Below are 22,652 nucleotides of genomic sequence, written 5' to 3'. Positions count from 1 at the left end.
ACTAGGTAGAGCTAGTAGAACAAGCCAATTAGGAGGAGGGAATAAGCAAAGAAACAGGTTCAGGCACCCAGACTGCATGTTTGGTGAATTGTGTTTGGGTGAAGTGGAAAACAAGCAACAGCAAGTACAGTGAGTGAGGCGGGAAAGGTAGGTAGAAGCAGATGTGAAGGTCATTGAAAGCAAAACTAATGAATCTCAGCTTTTACTTTATATATAGGGGAAGGGGACTGAAAGATTTTGATTAAATAAGCAAGTCACATCTAGTCACATAATAACACAGTCACATGGCAAGAAGATATATCTGGCAATAGGTATAAAAGACACAGTGGAACAGAATGAAACCAGAGATATAAACGTTCACTATGGAAACTGCCCAGGCAAAAGACAATGAAGGGTCTGGGTAAAGGATTATGTGGCATAAGCCAAGATATATGACTGCATGTCCAAGGTTGACAAGGTAAACAAAACTATAAGGAATCAAGCCCTAAAGAATCAGCACCAAATAAGCACTAAGAGATTTTTTTGCTTTATGCGAGCAGTTGGTAACTTTCTAAGAAAATTATATGAATTAATTCTATTCAAAGGGAGCAAATAAGTGTACTGCCAATCAAGACAGTCAAATGATATGATAGATGTCTCACAGCCTGATAAATTCAAGAAAAATCTTAAATTAGAAGGCACATGAAGAAATTCCTTGGATACTGAAAAGATGTATTTTTTTTCCTTTGAAATTAACATCATCTTCACATCCCTCAGATATTTTCTATGTGAATGTACACATTTTTTTTCTTCCATTTTTCAATTTATAGAAGAAGGAAACCAAAACACAAGAAGAGAAACTAAAAAAACATTGCTAGATCAATAAATGCCCACTAAAACAACAGAGAAATATCATTGTACACCTTATGAATTGGCAAAAATTAGAAAGTTAATGCCAAGTGTTACCAGGGATGTGGAAACATAGGAACTCTCAGTTATTGCTGGTAGAGAGGACACTAGTTCAGTTACTCTGGATAGTGATATGGTACTCTTAGGCATGCATATCTTAGGACCCATCGATTCTGTTCCCAGGTATATACCCCAAAAGATGTTCTCACAAGGGTCTCTAAGCACCAAGTCTACCGATGTTCAATGCACCATTATCTGTGGCGGCAGGAAATTAAAGAACGGGTGGTGTGTCCAATACTAGGTGCTAAATACGTAAAAATGTGGTAAATGTACACCTCTGAGTACTGGGCAGAAACAACATATTAGATTAACTCATGGTAACCTGCTTGGAGTTTAAAAACGTAATGATTGGTAAATAAGATAAGAAACAGAGTGGGCTATAACATAATATTGTTTACATAAAATAAAAATACATATAAAACAATACACATCTTTTAGAAGCACATTAACAAAAATTATACCATAAACAAGAGAATGATGATACTGTATACTTGCCATCAGACATTTTTTATGCTTTAACATCTCTAAAATTTAGATGCATTTAGATTAAGTCTTGCATTTCATGAAATCTGGTAAAAATTTTAAGGTCGTGTTACCTAATTCATGTGGCAGTTCATGACAGAAGACAGCTATAGAAGTACTGATTCCGCCCGTCAATCCAGCACTGAAAGCTGCTCCTGAGGTGGGGGGGTGGGGGGGAGGAAAATATTCAAGTGACAGTTACTGATCTTCTGTTTTTCTATTTTCATTCATAATGACAGCTGCATTCTCGTTTGCCTATCTAAATTAATTTCATAATGTATGAGTGACTCTAATCTCACACACTATAGTTTTTGAACATACAGTGAGTGAAGTGCAATAGGTATGTGACAACCAGAGAAAGAGCTACTCAATGAAAGAAACATTCCCTATTGAATTAAATTCTCTATTTGTGTAACCTTCTAATTCACTAATAGCTTCGGAGTAGTAACAGTTTTTAGTGTTTCAGTCCCTGACTGGTAGTGTGAAACCCTCAATCTTAAGTCATATAAGTCTATAATTGCACTTGCTCTCGTATACTAATATTTATAGATATTTAAATGCCTAGTATCCTTATCCAAACTTTTCTAGGTCTAGAGCATAAATGGCATAAATTATTATTTGTTCGATGGTCCTGAATACTGAAATCAGAGGTACAAATGCGTCTGATTCTACTAGTAAAATTCTTTACTCTTTAACACTGACAGCCACTGTGGCTTCAAAAATATGGTCTCTTTTGAAAGAAACCAAGGCCTACTTCTGAATGATTATTTAATAGAGTCTGGATCTCAAAGAAAATTATGTATTGATCACATTTAATGTTCTCCTAAACTGGTAACATCAGCTTATATTAGCAAGATTCTAATATGATGTTTAAATTTGATATAATGGATTTTTGCTATTGTAAAATTTTTCTTCACTTTTTCAAATGTAAAAGAACTTTTAAACCCAAGATTGAAATTCATTTGTTCTCAATCAGAGACATATAAATGTACTGAAAATATGTTAAGGTAGCTTTTTCAATATGGTGACTACGCCTTCAGTAAGAAATCAAGGTATCAAAGAAGTACACTGTGGAATTTGTTTATATGTTCAAAGAAAAACCCACTGAAATTATACCTTCATGCCCCCAAATAAACTTATCAAAAACACTAACATAGCCTTTGGAAAAGCCAAATGACGGAATAATATATAATAATATATTTGTTAAGCTCCAAGATAGTACTAAAACAGTGGAAGAAGGAAAATGGTCTTAAAGAATAACAAATTATAACCCAAGCTTCAAGCCTACTTACCAATTGCTAACCCATCACTGAAGTTGTGGATGCCATCCCCCATGATCACCATCCAGGCGATATTAGCTATTCCTGTTTCTTTCAGATCTGATCCGGAATGACAGGGACCGTGTGAGTGATGAGAATGTTTGTGGTGCCACTGATGATTATGCTTCCTCAGCACAGTTTTACTCTCGTCACGGTGGTTATGTGCAGCAGCATGGAGATCATGCTCATGAATGGCATGTAATCCGTCACTGTGAGAATGGGCCATGATTTTCTCCTCTTCTACACACAGATAATTTTTAGGAGGGGATTCTTGTTGGCCTTCTAAATCTGTCAGTTCAGTTTCATTAAGTCGATCTTCAGAAACAACCGAGTCATCAGTTCCTATATTTATAATGGCAAAGGATATGCTTTATCAGCAAGTAAATGAATGCATATTTGCTTAATTTAAACCCAGGCAAAATAGCAATGTAATGAACATCTCCTAAGTGAATGTCTTTAAAATTCCTAAATAAATAAATATAAAAAAACAAATCAAACTAATAAATAAGTAAACACACGTGTGCACACACACAAAACAAACTGGGGTTTTGAGAGTCCAAAAGATGAACCAGATGAAGTAAATAGAAGGGAACTGAACTAGCAGGTGAAGTGAGGACATAAATTGGCATGCATGAAGATACTGTGAAACTTAAGGAGCACATCAACAACAGTTGATGAAAATAAAAGGGTGGAAAGTTACTGTAGCATTCACAGGGTAACAAAATATGCCCATAATTTTTCAGAGAACAAAGTTTACCCACTCTAACCTTCTCTTATCATTTAAAAAACAAAGACAAAATTTAAATCACTTGCATCCTCTAGTGCTCTACCTATCTGACCAAGATCAATTCTAGATCATTACCAGAATGAAGTTCAAAAAGCCATACAAGTGATAACACTGATACTTTTTTTTAAAATTAAGGTTGGCCTCTCACCTAGTTTACAAAAGCTATTTATTATGTGACAAAGATTCTAGTGCTTTCCAAATTGTATTTTGGGACAGAGTCTACAGTTAGCATCTAGGCTCCCCCTTTTCTGCAGAAAATCCTTAGTACACTCAGGGGAAACACAAGTTCACAAAGGGGAAAAATTATGTTTAAATATTATTTCCCTGAAAATTGTAAGCTACCTCATTACATCGATCATGAAACACGGTAGATGAATGGATGAGCAGAGATTTTAAGTACAGGGACCACTCTCCTTTAAGTACAAAGACCAATTCTCCTTTTCTCACATGAAAACAATCACATATGGAGGGCATGGAGATTTTTGCATTACCAAGAAATAAAACACTAATCCAAAGCCATTCTGTTTATTTCATTTTTTTCTTCTGTAAAGTAAAAAGTGCAATATGTTCCTTGCCCTGTAATATAATTAATTGGTCCCACATTCTAGTATAAATAACACTGAAAATAACCAAAACACTAACAAAATCAGTTAAGATACACGTAAGGAAATAAAAGAAACTAGTATTAGAGAAGCAACAAAGACAAGAAATTTCAAACAACTCAGGCACAGTTTAGAAGCAATATTTCAATTTTTATATTTTAAAGGTTTCTCTTTAGTCAGAACTGTTGTCTACCGGCAAGAGGCTTGAGCTGAAGCCAGTCGGCATCTGGTGTATTATTTAACTTATGATCTGAAAGCTTCCTTCCAATAGCTGATTCTTCTGTGTTTTGCTTCATAAACCATTTCTGTTTCCCCTGAAAAAAACATCTGGTATTAGCATTGAATCTACAGCCACAGTTAGCAACAGTATTTACTTGTTAACATCTATGGGGATAAATGGTGGTAATTTTATAAATTATTTAGAGAAGAAGTGAGAAAAAATTTTTAGAAGTTAATCAAAGGGTCTACCAGATGAAAAATCCAACTAAATTTGCATGTTATTTTTTTTCGAATACTCGACTAAAAGGTCCAATTCACATACTTTCAAGTTAAGAATAGGGTACATAGTACTGTATTATTATATGCAACCTGAATGAAATGTGTGAAATATATGTAATATTGCTCTCATTTAATACTGTGTGGGAATGGGAAGTTCCAAAAAACGAAAGCTTAATCCTTTCAATTTCATTCTGTGTTTAACACAATCTCACTTTTCCCCATATGTGACATAATAGACAGAGTTAAACTTGACTTAAAATACTAAATTTACAGTTTACCTCTATGAGACTTAGACAAGTTTGTTAAATTTATTAAACCTAAAAATACTCATCTATAATATGAAAATGAGATTCTTATAAGGATTAAATGAGGTGATGTATGAAAATGACCTATCAGTAACTGACTTAACAGCTTTGCAATCAAGACAAATTTTCTTTCTCATTTAATCTGTCCTCTACTAATAAATTCTAATTATTGTAATTCATTGTTTAAGTTTGGATTTTCCTATATTCTCTCCTAATAGTCTGGTTTCTTCTCATCAGTCTATCACTAACAACTCTTCCAACTTAAATTTCTACTTTTAATCAATGTTCATTTAAAAAAGCAAATAATCAAGTATGTTAGAACAGTATGAAAGTAAAAATCAAGTTCTCTGGAAGATCCTTACTGACTGGCAGAGCATTTCCTTGTTGGTTTTACTTATAGGCTGTGAGCTATGTTTCAGATGTTTAAGTCTTCTAACTGCTGCATAAGTAGGCTTCTTGTGGCTAGTTGAATGTGCAGCAGAGTCTCCAAAGATGGCCATCATCAATTTCTTCCCTCCCTGTGTAAGCATTCTTCTCCACCCATAAGGAGGTGGAGTCTATTCCTTGCCCCTAAATTTTAGCAGGCCTTTTGACTTGCTTTGACCAATAGAATACAACAGAAGTGATGCTGTGCTAGTTCTGGCCTAGTCTGAAAGAAGACTGGCACCTTTTGCATTCGCTCAGGGAGTGTGGCCACTATGCTACGAAGAAGCTCAGTCTAGACTCTGAAGAGAGGCCATGTGGCGGAGTACCGAGATGCAGACACAGAGTGAGGCATTCTTGGACCTTTCCAGCTCTGCACTGCCCTAGCCAACCCAGATTAGCAGAGTTTGAGTGAATCACTCTAGCTGATGTCAAGTGGAGCAAAAGAACTGCCCAGCTGAATCCTGCCTAAATTCCTGACAGAATTAAAAGAACTAATAAGTTGTTGTTACAAGCTATTTTTTGGGTTGTTCTGCTTCATAGCAATAGAAAACAGAAACTGGGGGAATAGAAAATGTTCAAAAGAAAATAATATGGAGACATCCTAAAGAGAGGAAAAGAAACAGCAGTTTTAACATGAGTTAAAGAAGAAAAAAAAAAAGAGGAAGGAGGAGCAAACAACAGTACAAAAGTCAGTGAGACAGACATAGAAAGGAAAACATCAGCTGGGATTTTGTTTAATTGCGTTGGTTCTGATTGTCCATTTTCCTAAAAACTTGCCAAATCATTACCCTCAAAGCCGCAACTTGCTGAAACTAGTCAGCATCTGGTGTATTATTTAACTTATGTTCTGAAAGCTTCCTTCCAATTCTTCTATACAGATGGTCAAATGTCTGTTCTATTCAAGTATCACTAATTCCCTTTCTTCAAAAAATGCTATATACTTTTTCATCTTAGTTACTTATTGTCCTATTTATTATAAAGGAGATGTACTTATTTATCTCCCTGGACTCCTTTCTTTGATGTACTTGATGAATTCCCCACTATTGCATTTAGAGTACCCCTCTGCGAATGGTGTTACTTTCAGTTTTTTACTTCCCACAATTTCAAATTTCCAAAAACCTGCCATATTTTGGGGACTCTATTCTCCTATATTACTTTACTTTATAAAAATAAATGTGTTTAATTTTGCCAGTAAGTCTAGGTTCAAAATGAGATCAAGGTTAAATTATAAAAAACATAAAACCTCTTTATTTTGAAGGACTATATTTTATACTTATCTGTAAATTATACAGTCCCTAATATTTTGTACACATTAAATACTTCATATTTGCTGCTTCAGTGTTAGTAGGTACACACAATTGAAGAAAATTAGGGCTTCACAGTAATTCCAAAACTTCTTTATATACTTTGCAATTTGTATTCTAAATTTGGTATTCACAGAGATGGACTTTAAATTCTTTATCTAATCAACTTTTTCTTATTGATTCCCTCATTTAAATAATTCTCTTAATCATCTTCTCTTCCCAGTTCCTTATGCCATGATTCAAGCCCTCTGCACCTCTCTTCTAAATTATTCTGCAGTAACCTCCTTCACTGACTCATTTCCCTCCAGCCAATCTCACCTTGGCATCCCTCCCACCACCGTCAATTCTTCACCTATCCACATGACCTTCCACATGGCCCTTCCCAAACCAAATGCTGTTAGATCTCTTTCACGTTTCTCTAAGTTGATCCTTCCCAGTTCCTTTGAGCATTCCTCAGATAAAACTTCACTGAGTGCACCATCTTGATCAACCCTCCTTTGGAAGCAATTAAATATGATGCCCTGACTAAAATATGGCCATTAAAATTAAATACACTACTTGGAATATGATATGAAAATACAGATGAGAAGTAGGATTTATTTCCCATGCATTTAGATAGCAACTGGTAATCATGATGAATGAGTCACAGTTTCAGAGCTAGTTTGTGGCTGGGCAAGAACTAGAATCACTCTCCCTGAATCCCAGTTCAGAGCTCTGTTCTAAACCATATTTTGTCCCAAGGGGATATATACAAAACACATACATACACAAACAAGAATATATCCATAAAAACAGTATTAAAGTTTTATCATAAGAGTGGGCTGTATATATTATGATAATGACTATCCAGTGTTCTTGAAGAATTTTTTTTTGAATATTTGTAGTTAACTAACAAAATATAAAAATTTTCTAACTCATTATTGTGGAAAGCTTTCTAAAAATGTCCGCTAGATTTCCTTACTTAAACAGAATATACTGAAGACAATCAGCATTAATATCACAAACATGTTAAGTGAGAGATGTATTCAAGACAGAGCCTTAGAGACAGATGAGAACCAGTGTGAACAGGGAGGAGTGTAAATCACAGTGAATGGTAATACCTGAACTTACTTTCTTGGGGAAAAAATTCTTTTAGGTACTTATCTTATTCTAATAAATGTGACATGAAAGACAGTTCAACAGTCCAAGCATCATCTCCGAAGTGTTTGTCACTCTTGAGATGAATCACCATTTCCTTCATTTCATTATATTTTCTTCCTACAAAGCCCCCTGAATCTAAATTCTTCATACCTCTAGTACTTACACCATTGGCAAGGCATTTCTGGTAAAGAAATGTGTTGTGAGAAAACATTTTCATTAAAAGATATGGCAATGAAAGCCCCCTATACTTGAAAATATTATCTATGAAGACCAATGAGACTTGCTTCTATTTATACATTTTTGCATTTTTAATAAGAATAAATTGGCCAATAACTTTTTCCAGACTATTTAAATCAATTAGATAAGAAGCAACACAAATTAACTGAAACTGAGACTCCTATATCTTGATTATAAATGCCAAAACAAATGTAATGACAAAAAAATGGCAAAGATCAAAGTCAGTTTTTCCGCTGAAGATAATCTATTAAACGATATTTAATACACACCAACACCATGATTAAGAAAAAACATAAGGCCCAAAAACAATGGTTTTTGAGTTTTACCTCAGAAAATAAACAATTAAAAAACACTTACCCTTTGCTGTTTGTAGTGCTTAAACATTCTAATGCAATGTTCAATGATAAACAGTAAGTAAATGCCTCCTAGAGCAACAAGTCCTTTCAATACAGCGTCATATTCCTCTAGAAACTTCTTAGATTCGTGTCCATGAGAATGTCCATGCCCATGTGCATGTTGATGACTGTGATCATGTCCACCCTGAGACTGTTAATAAGAATAAGAAAAACTTCTAAACAAGTAATTAAAATGCTATTTTGAGAATATAATCTCCAGAAAAAAAAAATCCCCTCTTATCTCAATTGAATATAAGTAGTCTTCCATTTAATTTTGCTATCCTCAGTGGCCTGGAAAGTACTACATTCCATGGTAACTCTAAAACAAAGACCAAAAACTCAAATGCCTATCAGGTTTAAGATACATCCTACAGTGAAAGAATCAAACCAGCAGTAAGATAAGAGGTAATGATGGGTCCTTCGTAAACTGAAGTGAACATGTCCCAGATATATGCCTTAATATTCAGTAAAACTAAAACAGACAAATTAATTCACCAGCAGGTGACCATTTGTAACTCCCTGTAATTTAACCTTCTCTTAAGCTGATTATATTTTTTAAATATTTTTCTTTTATAAATTATTTCAAAGAAGTGATGAGATGTTATCTCTGCATATACTGCTGAACATGAGCAAAAGGATATACTTAAACATGTGTTCAATTTTCTACATTTTAAATCTTTATCTTAGAGAATGTAAAAGTTAGAGAACTGGTCTTCAGTATTTTCCCTCCTTGTGACATTTGTTTGTATTCCTTCCCTATTTGCTAGTGGTCAACAGAAGAGGTTTCTAAACCTCTCAAAGAAGATACGACCATTACAAAAGGTAATAGCTTCATTTAATTAACACTTCTTAAGAAAAAAAAATGAGTTAAATAGCACTTAAACATTGTTCGCACTTCAACTGTTCTAATTTATTAGGCCCAGTTCTGAAACAGACTGTTGCTATGCCTGGTGGCTGGTAGAAAGGGCAGGCAAAGGGTTGAAATAAAGGGAGAAATAAATAAATAATATATAATAAATCAACAACAAAAAATGCATATTCACGGCCTTAACATTAATTTTTTTTTAAAGGCAATGCCATGCATTGTTCTAGACACTAGACCTGGAATTCTCAACCAGGAGTGCAGAAGGCGAGAAGAGGTGCACACAACACACAAATACAATTCTGTCTCCCAAATACTCCTGAAAGGAAGTGATGAGAACATAAAAAAATATTCAAACCTATAATTTTACATTTGGAAAAGAAAAAAGCCCTGTTGTTTTCATAATTTGAAGGAAAGACAGTAATACTGGTTCAAACACTCTTAACTGGTGACAGATTTTAAAAGGTTAATAAGCAAGGTAAAGGTACTAGGAGTGTGGGCTTATGATCATATCATTAGAAGTGTTCCCAAATGAAAGAACACAAGTGGTACACCAGGTGAAAAGATAAATGGCCCCATGGGTAAAGAGCTAAATGCCTAAACTTGTTAACTGAGTATGTCTGCCTATTCCTGCTCAAATAAAGATGCCTGTGGAGCACTGGCTATGTGTACAATCATTATAAAACCCCTTATACATTTCTTCTAATGGCTTTCTTGATATACCATAAAGATAGAAAGATAAAACACTCATTGATGTCCAAGTATTCACTTTCAGAACTGCTAACAGAGCATTTTTTAAATTTCAGTTTTACTGAGGTGTAACTGACATAAATTGTAAGAGAGTTAAAGTGTACATTGTGGTGATTTGATATGTATACACTGTGACAGGTGAGGATAAAACTGACACTACCAGTTTTTTGTTGCTGTTTTAAAATCTAATGATTCAATTTATTTTAATATTGCTTAATTTAAAACTGTACAAATAGAAAAAAATACTTCATCCTATAAGCAAATAAAACAACAGAAATACTAGATTAGTATGCTACAGCTTGCAAATGAAGGATCCTTTTAGCTGAAATATTTTTACTTCTTAAAAAGATTTAAAAGGTTTCTTACATGGGGCAGTAGATGAAGAAGGGCATCTCCACTCATTGTTCCTACAGCTAGTGCAACAAGGAATGTGAGAAGAAATTTGAAGCATCCTTGGTTAATGATGGGAACCAAGATCACTCCTAGCAAGGAAAGCAGGCTAATAACAGTGATAGAAATGATACCACAAATCCACGCTGTAGGAAGAAAGTAATGGTCAACATTAGTATGACAATATAAACCAAAAAAGCTCCAAAGAAGAAAAAACATAAGATAAATGAGTCATGGAAGACTGATTACCTAGACTATGCTTTTTAAGAAAACTTTATATTTTGGCACTACTGTGTTTAAAAACAAACAAAACAAACAACTATATAATCGACTTGAATACTTAAAAAAAGAATTAAACTCAGACCAAGTTATAAATAGTATCTTCAGTGGTCCACCTTATTAGAAACAGGAACTGAAAATGACTTAAGGCTGTGGTTCACTTATACTACCTAGACTTAAATAAAATTTTACCGATGTCTAAAGGTACAGCCTTAAACTGTTTATTTGGAGACTATAATTATAAAACTCTCCCGTGAGCATTAAAGGAAGCCAAGTATCTAATGCAGCATAATCTATGGAAATCTTTCTAATAACAAAGTTTAAGAAACTTAACATATCAGCCTAAAATACAAATATACTCAGATAAGACACAAAAAAAGCTTATTACTGGTAGCTTCACTGTATTTCATTTATTTTTAAAAAGGACAATTCAGTCCCATTTCCCTTGCTATCATCTTTCTTCCCTACTCAGTTCCAAACTCCCTTTCCTCCAATTCAGCTTTCTGTACAATTTACTACTTTTTTTTATTTCACTATATAATTTTAACCAGATCAGAACACAGGAGAAATGCTTTCATAATATGACTTGTGAGAAACAGGTGGAATTCTGTGCACATTTCTTTATCTAGGCTATTCATAAGCAGATAAGATTATCAGAAATAAATGCCAGTGGTTCAGGGGGTGAGGCATCTTCACTTAAAATGACAAATTACTTTCTATTGATGGCCTAAAATAAAATGGAAATGTTTTAAGTTTAAAATTTCTGTTTATTTTAATATTTCTCTATAGAAAATTTCACTGAAGAGTGATAATTTTGAAAATGTTTAATCTAAAATGATTATTTTTCTAATCAAATCTAAAAGGACTATAAATCTGCTGAAAGATTTTATGTCAAGTCTTGTGATAAGTGAATAATGGGAAAATGCATTTCTTCATCAAGATAACTTAAAATTTTCAAAGACAAAGAGAAGTAAGGATAGGTAAAAAAAATAAAACTTTAACTGACCTGCTAAATGCTAAACTTTATCAATAAAACTGTTTATTCATTGGATATTTTAGTCACAGTATCCAATAACATTAACACTACAGCTAATTCTTGTTAGCTAAATTAGCTCAGAATGAAACAGTAGGTCATCTATTACTAATGGAAGCTCTGTGGTTTATACTATATGTAACAGATAATTACTATGATAGAAACACTGGGAATCTAAAGGGCCAAAAACATTGAAATACAGCCAGAGATTGAATACAGTGCCTTCAATCCTTTTTAAGGATTTGGGGGCAATAAAGGAACAGGAACTCAACTCCCAAAGAACCAAGGTCAGGGAAAGATTCATTATAAAGTCAACATCTTGGTTAGTGGACCCAAAGAATAAGAAGGAGATTCCCCGAACTATGGATGGGACTACAGGCACAGGGAACTGAGGTAAAAAACCCTGTTGTATAAAGAAAAATATAAGGTCAAATAAGGTTTAAAGATTGACTTAATAATAATGACCAGGTTACTTTGTGTGCGCCCCATATACAGACTGGAACAATAAAATCAGTGATTGGGAGAGCCTGAGGGAATAGGTTGGAAAAAAGTGGCCATAGGTATACATGAAGGCAGAGAACCAATAAAGCTACTGGCCAACTAAACCAAAAAAGGTTTGTCAAAACTACTGCAGCTCTCTAGCTCCAATCATACTAGTGGGGAAAAAAATTAAAAAGGGAGCGACGAAAGGTACTGACAATAACTAAATGGGAAACACCAAGGCTAATAATGAAAACATCAACCTGAAGATAAAATGTCTCATATATTAATATACAACTCTCCCTTCTCAAATACATTTTTCCTTAGTTTGGCAATAATCCAACCTAGAAGCAATATATCTCAAAAAAAGCCAATCCCAAAGCAGCCTCAATTAAGAACTTAAAGAAAAACAGCACAAAGATACTGAAAACCCAGCAATTCATATTCCAAGATACTCTGAAGTAGAAAAAAATAACTGTATATACACACTAATGTAAATATGGATGAGGATTGACAAAACTACAGACAAGACCCCAAATACACTAGATAAAATAAACAAATTTAATTAACTCTTCATAATTATTAGAAATTTTTATTAATCAGAATTGTTTTCAGCAAAAATGCACTGGAATTGTTCACCAAAATTACCCAATAAAAGTATTTATTTTATTTCTATGTCCCAATGTCCAAGAAAATTCATATAACCAGATGAAGCTGCTAAATTAAAATCTGTATTAGCCAAAATCTAGTTGGGTAAATCTTGTTAACTTCATTTATTCTTTTTCCTAGGGTTACATTATATTCTACACTGGGGAATATATATGCATTCACTTCCGGATTTTCCTATTAAGACATTTGCAATAAATATTAAATTTCTAAATCTTAATATAAGGGAACACTATTAATTTGATGCAGTAGACATGTGAGATGATTAACAAATTGTACAATACAATTTAGCAAAGTAATAAAATATTAGCATTACAAGCATATTTTTAAATTTGTGCTTATTAGATTATGAAATTTAAGACCCTACTATACTAACATATATTCTGATAAGCATATTTACCAAGTCTAATCATTAAAGAGTTGAGAGAAAATGTGATTCTGTTCCCTAATCATACAAATTATATCTAAAAATGAACATTATTCTAAGCAAGTATTTCCTTTATAAAATTCTCATCATATAAACTTCTGGTTCAGGGTATCCTGAATGTGAAGAAAAGTCCAAGAGTCTATGAAGCCATAAACATTTTGCAGTGTTCTACGATGATTTACAATCTCAAATGGCTTCTGGTCAATTAGTCAAAACTCAAGTTACCAAATGACAAATCAACCAAAATCGAATTCAGTGAAAATCAATTTGCCAATATGCTGACAGGTGAGCTAAATACAGTATAACTGAAGAACAAGCATTGGCAGATTGAACAAATTAAATCAGCCAAGTGCTTACACATGTAGCTGAGGGAGGGTCTGTGTGAAAGGGTATATGAGTTCAGGGTATATGTCACATATTACACTCTCCCAGGTACAATTTCTCATGAATCAGTGCTGGTAATTGTATCTCCTTCTCATCCTCCTGAGAAAGCAAATCTGTAAACTAAAAGAAATGTCTGAAAGAGAGAAGCCCACTTTATGATTAGAAAATCACTAGTACTTGTGATATCTGACATCTGAAACTCAGAGAATACAAGAAAACATCATAATCCCACAAAGGCAAAAGCCTTACATGAATCAACCCAAGGTTATAGTACTGGCCAACTTCAAGGGCACCATTCTCATTGTATTTTTGGGTGAATGTCATTTACTTAGAATATAATGTGAATTATGCCATGTGGAGTTGTTCAATGAAGTGATATTACATTGAGCTTGGACAGCTGCCCCTCCAAAATGAGTTAATATATATATACATACACACTCACACTCATATTTTAAAAAAATACTTAATAGAAATGTTTTTTCTTTATTGGTTATACAATAAAATGATTGTTAAGAAACTGGTTATTTCAAAAACATATAATAGATTTACAAAAACCAAAAAAAAAAAAAAAAGAGCATAAGTATAATACAAAAGAAAATAATCACGTCACAAAAGGAAAAACAAAAAGATAATGAAAGGGACAAAAATATAAAATCAACAGGAAAACAAGGCTTAGAATGGCAATAAATACATATCTATCGATAATTACCTTAAATGTCAATGGACTAAATGCTCCAATCAAAAAACACAGAGCGGCAGAATGGATTAAAAAACAAGAGCCTACAATATGCTGCCTACAAGAGACCCACTTTAGTGCAAAGGACACACACAGATTGAAAGTGAGGGAATGGAAAAAGATATTTCATGCAAATGGAAATGACAAGAAAGCAGGGGTCGCAATACTTGTATCAGACAAAATAGACTTTAAAACAAAGACAATAAAGAAAGATAAAGGAGGACACTATATAATGATAATACAAGAAGAGGATCAATACAAGAAAAGGATTTTACACTCGTCAACATATATGCACCTAATATAGGAGCACCCACATAAATAAAACAAATACTAACAGACATAAAGGGAGAAACTGACAGGAATACGATAATAGTAGGATACTTTAAAACCCCACTCACATCAATAGACAGATCTTCCAGACAGAGAATCAATAAGGCAACACAAATACTAAATGATACGACAGAGCAGTTAGACTTGATATTTTCAGGACATTACATCCAAAAAACCCAGAATACACATTCTTTTCAAGTGCACATGGCACATTCTCTAGGACTGACCACATACTAGGGCACAAAACAAGCCTCAACAAATTTAAGAGTACAGAAATTATCCCAAGCATCTTTTCTGACCACAATGGCATGAAACGAGAAATTAACCACAGAAAAAGAAATGAGAAAAAAACGATTACATGGAGACTAAACGACATGCTACTAAAAAAACAATGGGTTAATGATGAAATCAAAGAGAAAATTTAAAAATACCCTGAGATAAATGACAATGAAAACATCACCATACAAAATCTATGGAATGCAGCAAAAGAGGGATATTAATAGCAATACAGGCCTTCCTCAAGAAAACTCTCAAATAAACAACCTACCCTACCACTTAAAAGAATTAGAAAAAGAAGAACAAACAAAACCTAAAGTCAGCAGAAGGAAAGAAATAATAAAGATCAGAGAGAAAATAAATAAAATAGAGATTAAAAAAACAAGAGAAAAAGTCAATAAAACCAAGGGCTGGTTCTTTGAAAGGATAAACAAGATGGACAAACCACTGGCCAGGCTCACCGAGAAGAAAGAGAACTCAAACAAAATAAGAAATGAAAAAGGAAACATAACAACTGATACTGCAGAAATACAAAAAAACTGTAAGGGAATACTATGAACAATTACATGACAACAAATTCGACAACCCAGAAGAAATGGACAAGTTTCTAGAAAAATACAGCCCACCAAAATTGAATCAAGAAGAAACAGATAATTTGAACAGACTGATCACTAGAACTGAAATAGAATCTGTAATTTAAAACTCCCACAAACAAAAGTCCAGGACCAGTACGGCTTCACAGGCGAATTCTACCAAACATACAAAGAAGAACTTACACCGATCTTTCTCAAACTCTTCCAAAAAGTTGAAGAGGAGAGAACACTCCCAGGGACATTCTATGAAAAGAGTTTTCCCATTCTTCCAACTAGAGGAAATATATATAATATGCTTGCTACCTTCAAAAGATTTTTCAAATTGATTTTAGAAAATAAATTCTAGAACTAAAAAGGATCCTATAACCTCCAGTAACAATTTTTATACATAAAATATAGAGAGCACAATTGAGACTATTATAATATATTGATAGGTTAATTACTCCTCTGTGAATACGCTGCCTTGATTGACAAAGTTGGAAATTATAAAAAATATTTTCAAAGAGGCCAATTATTCTGCCCCTTTAAAAAAGAATTTTTTAAATTCCTTGCTTACTTGTAGCTATTTGAACTGGCAACATACTAGCTATTGTCATATTGTATAGCTAGAAAGAACTTTAATAATCTACAATAGGATTTCTCAAACTGCTCATCTAATTCTATGAGATAGGTGGCATTCTAAGGGGAGTGAGGAGAGAATTTTAATAATCAAAAAGACTTGGTAATGCTGGATTAAACAAGTTCCCTCAGAGCCTCTAACAGTTTAAAGAGCAATGTGAATTTCTGCAAGGGGAAATAATATGCAGTATTTTTCTAACTTACTTGATCATGGAACCTATTAATATAGCACAATGAGCCAGTATCCTGAAGAACACAATTTAGCAGACCCCAATGTGTCCAATGTCCTTTTACTTTAGAGATTTGTATTTGTATATTGAGGCAAAGAGATGTTAAATGCTAAACATTACCACTTCACACCTACTAGGATGGCTTTGAAAAAAAAGAAAAAAGAAAAAAGAAAAACACATGTTGGCAAAGATGTGGAGAAACTGGAACGTCTTACATTGCTAGTGGGAACATAAAATAGTGCAGCCACTGTAGAAAAGATTTGGTAGTTCCTCAAAAAGCTAAACAGAATCACCATATGACCCAGGAGCTCCACTCCTAGGTCTATACCCCAAAGAACTGAAAGCAGAAACTCAGATACTTGTACGCCTTGTTCATTACAGCATTATTCACAATATCCAAGCCTCCATCAATGAATGAATGTTTTAAGGAAATGTGGTATATACATGCAATGGACTAGTATTCGGCCACAAAAAGGAACGACATTCTGATACATGCTACAACATAGGTGAACCTTAAAAACATTATGCTGAGTATTTCAAAATAAAGCAGAGACAGAAAAGACAAACATATGATTCCACTTATATGAACTATCTAGAATAGTCAAATTCATAGAGACAAAAAGATTAGAGGTTACCAGGGGCCGGGGGTAGGGGGGAAATGAGCTATTGCTTAATGGTTACACAGTTTCTATCTGGGGTGGTGGTTAAAAAAAGTTTTACAAGTAGTGTGATGGTTGCACAACATTGTGAATGTAATAAATGCCACTAATTTGTACACTTCAATGGTTAAGACAGCAAACTTTATGTTATATATATATTACCATAATAAAAAATAGTTAAACAGCTAGCTAAAATGGCAAAGTCAGAACTAAACCCAAAGTCCTTCCTGAATCCACTGTTTTCTCCAGTAACTCACAGTATTCTCAGAGAATTCTTGGCCAAGTGATTTATTGATCACTTATGTATTTACCCCCAGGGAGATGGCTTCACATAAAAGAGGATTTACAAGAAAAATAAGTATAATTAAACATAAAAATAAGAAGAAATACCATTTCAGATAAATCAGAAATTTTCTAGGTATTTTGTATAGATTACAACTATTCCATCACAACTGTTTCATTAGCAAAACAGCCCTATTATTCCATAAGTGTATGTTATTACAGATACATGTTTTCTTATACTGACTTCTTATTAATTTTTAACAGTAATTTTAGCTTTCTAGCACTAAAAATTTAAGGAGTAGTCATTCTCCTAACTTAAATTTTCTTCAAGGAACATTACAATTTCTTTCAACTATGAGAAGTAAAGTTGTTTTGAATTTATTGTACTTGAAATACCTTCCCATGCTATTTAAGCATGTCCTTATTTTTAGAATTAATAACATACACATTTAAAGCTCACATAAACTCTATCACAATTTCCTAGGTGTAGAAAAAAGGCAACTCAGGTAATAAAATTTTTCTGATTTTCAACCAAACTATTGTGTTTTTTCTATCACAATTTGGTATAAAGCCATAAAAAAAGCAAAATAACGACAATAAACAACGAACAATAAAAGGAATCTCATAAAACTTATACCAACCTAACACTATGCAAACTATTAAGTACAACTAGCAAATGTTTTCTTTATTTGTACCCAAGATACCATATGCAATAAAAAATGCTAAATGTCTGAAACAAGCTTCACTTATTCTGCAAATTAGGTCTCTTAAAACGTTAAAGGTCTTCAAGCTTAGTTATTCACCAACTCCCTTTCTCATTATCTAGAGAGAAAATGCATTCTTTTAAAAAGAAGCGCTCATCTGTGGAAACTTTCTAATTAACTTGGTTCAAAGCATGTGCAAGATGGCAGTTTTCTACACTGTTTCAGCATTTTAATTGGCAGAAAATGCTGAGCGGCCTATTCACAGCTCCCCTTGATAATTAAGCTAGGGTCAACTCTATGACTAAATGAGCCAATCTTGTGAAAAAAACGATTCCTACCATACCCAGTATATAGCATATTTGGTTTACAGCAGTCTCTGAATAGTTACTGAGGTAGTAGCTGTGTCACTATGGGAGATTTATACAGAACAAGTTAACCTTGTTTAATGGTGCAGCAGTCATTGAAAATAATTACTAGCAGAGCATTCTCTCTAACAATTATTAACATCTATCAGGACATAATTAATTCAAGCTTCATTTCTGAGAATGTTAATAACCACCTGCAAACAACTATCAATATTCACTATTAGTAAAGTATTTGTTTTCAAAGCAAGTACAATTTCCTCTAAGGCTTTTCATATTTAATAAACTGTAATTTTCAACATTACTGTAGTCAAGCATCTGTCAACAGCCTTGTTAAAATATATAGATTATGTCAATATTACAACACAGACAACTCTAAGTCATAACCCACAGCTGATGAGAAAACAAAGAACTAGAGTTTTTTTAAGAAACCATAAAAACAGAAAACGCTATTATTAGTTTTAACTCCAGATGCCACAATCTTGTCCGTCTCCATTTTTCCCCGTAAAGAACAAATGTATTTTATTTTTAATTAAGTTAAATAATCTTAGACCTAGCTTCCCCTTTTATTCCTGCCAGTGAGAATTTATAAGCACCTGAGAGAGACTGTGGCTCTCAAGGTGTTTACTCATCTACAAAGATCAATGAGCATGAAGCCAGCAAGAGGACATATTTTGTCTATCCAAAGATCATTATTCAAGTCTAGCATGTGAAATCACTTTTCTCTGCCCTTCCAGATCTTAACAGACTGAACCCAGCTTGTCTACTAGAAGACTATTCTCGGGTTTTTTTGGGTTTTTTTTTTAATGACTAATCTACACTTATAGTAATACTTACTTATATCAATATTTACCTCTACTAGTTTCCTGTCTATGTCTGCATTATCTATCAAATCACTAACGCTCTCCTTATCTCCCTGTCATTTACATTTTAGCAAAGCACACTTAAGAACCTTTTCAGCAGGAAGCAGTAGAGCACAGCATAGGAGAAGAGCATAGTGGTTACATTACAGGTTTTAGATGGAGAATACTCTAGTTCCTATCACAGCTCTGCTGCCTGGCAGCTATGAGACCTTGGGCATGTTACTTAACTTCTCAAAGCCTCCTTTCCTCAGCAAAGAGAAGTAAATAAAAGTGCCTACCTCATGGGTGTAACAAATTAAATTAAATAACTCTTGTAAAAGTGTTTAAAATAGCACACGGTAAGGTTCCAATAAATACAGGCTATTATGATTAATTTATCTATTCTGAAGTTATTTTCCTATTGCAAAGAAATTAACCAAGAATAGGCAGGAACCTAGGAGACTCAGTTATGTATTGAGGGCATTTCTTTTTATGTGTACTCTTTTAAGCTTTAAGGAATGTCTCTATCTCATATAAAACTCATACTAGAATGTGATATTCTTAAACATGTCTACCTTATTGCTACACTATGAAAAAATTTTAAATGCTGCTCTTTCAATCTTTCATCTATTTTATCGGAATTCTGTTTTCAGCTCATATTGATACACATCAATTTAGTCACTTTAATTACTATGCAATACCACCACTATATCCTGGGCATTTCAACCAGAACTGCATTCATCATGATTTTGCAAATGATGAAGTTCATGAAATACAACTCATTCTGAGTGAGAACACCGTATTATCAAAGTACACTAGGCTGACTTACAAGTGTTCTTCCTAGGTTAGAACTGAAAGTTTATAGACTAATATTAAGCAATTTATTCATTTAATCAATATGAGTGATTACTTTTTGTCCAAAGTACCCTTTATCTTAGGCACTAGGGATGCTGAAAGACCCAGTCACTTCCTTTAAGCAACTAAAGTCAAGCAAAAACATAACTAATCCAATTATGAACTCTGTACCATGATGGAAATATCCAGAGAGTATCAAGGTAGGAGACTTAATTAAGCCTAGGATGGTCACTAAGTTATCCCAGAGAGACTAATCCTTGAGCTGAATCTTTGAGGAATCATAGTAGTCAGCCAAGTAGAGAGGTTTACAATGTGAAAAGGCAGAGAGGCATGAAGGCAAACCAGCATAATCTATTATCATGAGTTTGTTATGATTAGAGCTAAGAGGGAAGAAACGAATGGTGGAGGATAAAGATGGAAAGGTAGGTAGGCATGGATTATATTCTGGAAAGCATGATTGGGGGAAAAAAAAACAACACTCTGAACTTCGAACAACATAGCATAATGCAGTATTCTAAAATATATGAGGAAAAAAGTATAACTAGCACATCACATCAAATCCATGTTCTCATAGCTATTACTGCTTATAATACAAAAAATGTAAAGAAAAATACTAGAGATCTAATGAAAAATATTAGTGTAACAATATGTGGCAAAAATCATAAAGGTGATACCAGAATTAATTAAATTTGGAAAATAATAGCACAGTGATTGCCCAGAACATTTATCAGACAAACCTCAGACTTGGTGGGTTTTATCATTTATTAGGTCTGGGAATTGTGGGCAAGTTGCTAAACTTTTCTATACCTCAGCTTCCTTATCTGTAAAAACAAGAATCATACAATAGCTCCCTCACATAATAATTCAATAATTATTATTAAAATTTACTAAAAAAAAAAAAAAAAAAAAGCATGTAAAACACTTAGAACATGGATATCAAAATGGTTAAACTTCCCAGGACTGAATCTGACCACTATCACTCACTAGTTCTGAGACCCTGGAAAAGTTATTAGGGTAACATTCTCCACCTCATAAGACTGTTGGGAGGAGTAAATGAACTGAGTTTAGAACAGTGCCTGCAATACATGTTTGTTAATAAATAAAAGGAAAACATATGTATTAAATAAATGCCAGCTATCACTAAAAAGAAAAATCTATGTCAGAGTATCTCCTTTGCATTTTAGAAAGATAAATCTAGCTTAAATGCTAAGCATGACCTACAAAGGGGACAAAAGCACAGGCAGGGAAGGTTATGAAGGCATTTCAACAATTCAGGAAAGAACCAAGGAGGAGCTGAACTAAAGTTATGACAGAGTGGATATAGTTGGAAGATATTTAAGACTCAACTGGACTCGACAACTGATTATACAAGGGAAAATAGGAAATGAAAACTAAAACCATAAGAGGGAAAAAAAATCAAAGATTTTCAGATTTTATCAAAAGAATGAATTGGAATGGCATTTGGGATTCTGTAAGAGGTACGAACTTCCTGTGGAGTAGAAGTTCCAGAAATATTAGGTGGGAGGTATCTGTAAACATCAAAGTGGAGCAATCTAGCCAACTGGATATGATGAAAAAGAGCCTAGAGAGAAGCTTAAAAATAGTTTTGGTTTTACCCATTTGGTTTTACTCTCTAGAAGTGCCCATGATGAAGTTCATGTGCCAATCACTGGCATTTCTGAGACATTCCTAGAGTTTCACCACACTGGCTTCCCTTTTTACTTCCTTAGAAACTTAATAATCTTTTCACTAGAGCCCCTCACCCTGCTAAATGTTAAGTAATTATAACATCATATAACTTTAATTAGGGGTCCCCTTATTAACATTTGCCCATCAAGAAGAATCTATTTATGACAAACCTGTATTTCCTTTCTAATCTATTAGTTCTCTGCCCGTAGCAAAACATTTCTCTGTAGTGCCAGAAGAGATTAGTAAACTGTATTGTGCCTCTTGTCTTCCCCCAATCTTTCCTAAACACACATTACCTAAACCTGATTAAAACATACTGAAAGTCACCAAAAGGAAAGCAATCATTTGGAATTACTTCCTCATTCAATTACATTAAAAAAAAATAAGTACAGATACTTTTTTGAGGAGAAAGAACTTAAATCTTTCTTACCTGATGCCCCTATATTTGCCTTATCTTCAGGAACCAGATTTTTATCTTTATTTAAATCTTCAACTAAAAGTTTGTCGAAATGCTCAATACAAAGTCTGCTGTCGATTTGATATAACAAAGCAGGGCAAAGGTACGTAAATAGATCAGGTGAGATTGGAGAATTGGCCCGATGACCATAGTATTTTAACAACTGAGTGACGTTCAAACACTGCAAGGAAATTGATAAAACAAATTAAGTAAGAGTACTTTAAGAAGATTATGCAGAAAAAGAAAATATTATATAGTAAAATAT

At 33.6% G+C, this 22,652-nt stretch overlaps 1 protein-coding gene across 3 annotated transcripts in view; it reads right to left on the bottom strand.

Annotated features, from left to right (window-relative positions):
* Nucleotides 1-22,652, bottom strand: part of SLC39A10 (solute carrier family 39 member 10) — a 63,208-nt gene that overhangs the window by 12,813 nt on the left and 27,743 nt on the right. For all 3 annotated transcript variants that reach the window (XM_061203538.1, XM_061203546.1, XM_061203557.1), the window contains exons 3-8: nucleotides 22,361-22,568; nucleotides 10,462-10,631; nucleotides 8,446-8,634; nucleotides 4,372-4,492; nucleotides 2,763-3,131; nucleotides 1,545-1,625 (exon numbers count right to left, since the gene is read on the bottom strand). In XM_061203538.1, coding sequence (XP_061059521.1) covers nucleotides 1,545-1,625; nucleotides 2,763-3,131; nucleotides 4,372-4,492; nucleotides 8,446-8,634; nucleotides 10,462-10,631; nucleotides 22,361-22,568 — 1,138 coding nt within the window. The remainder of the gene's footprint in view (nucleotides 1-1,544; nucleotides 1,626-2,762; nucleotides 3,132-4,371; nucleotides 4,493-8,445; nucleotides 8,635-10,461; nucleotides 10,632-22,360; nucleotides 22,569-22,652) is intronic.

Source organism: Eubalaena glacialis, chromosome 1 (assembly GCF_028564815.1).
Source record: "Eubalaena glacialis isolate mEubGla1 chromosome 1, mEubGla1.1.hap2.+ XY, whole genome shotgun sequence".
Taxonomy (NCBI): domain Eukaryota; kingdom Metazoa; phylum Chordata; class Mammalia; order Artiodactyla; family Balaenidae; genus Eubalaena; species Eubalaena glacialis.
The sequence above is the reverse complement of the archived record's forward strand: the minus strand, read 5'-3'. Positions and strand labels throughout refer to the sequence as shown.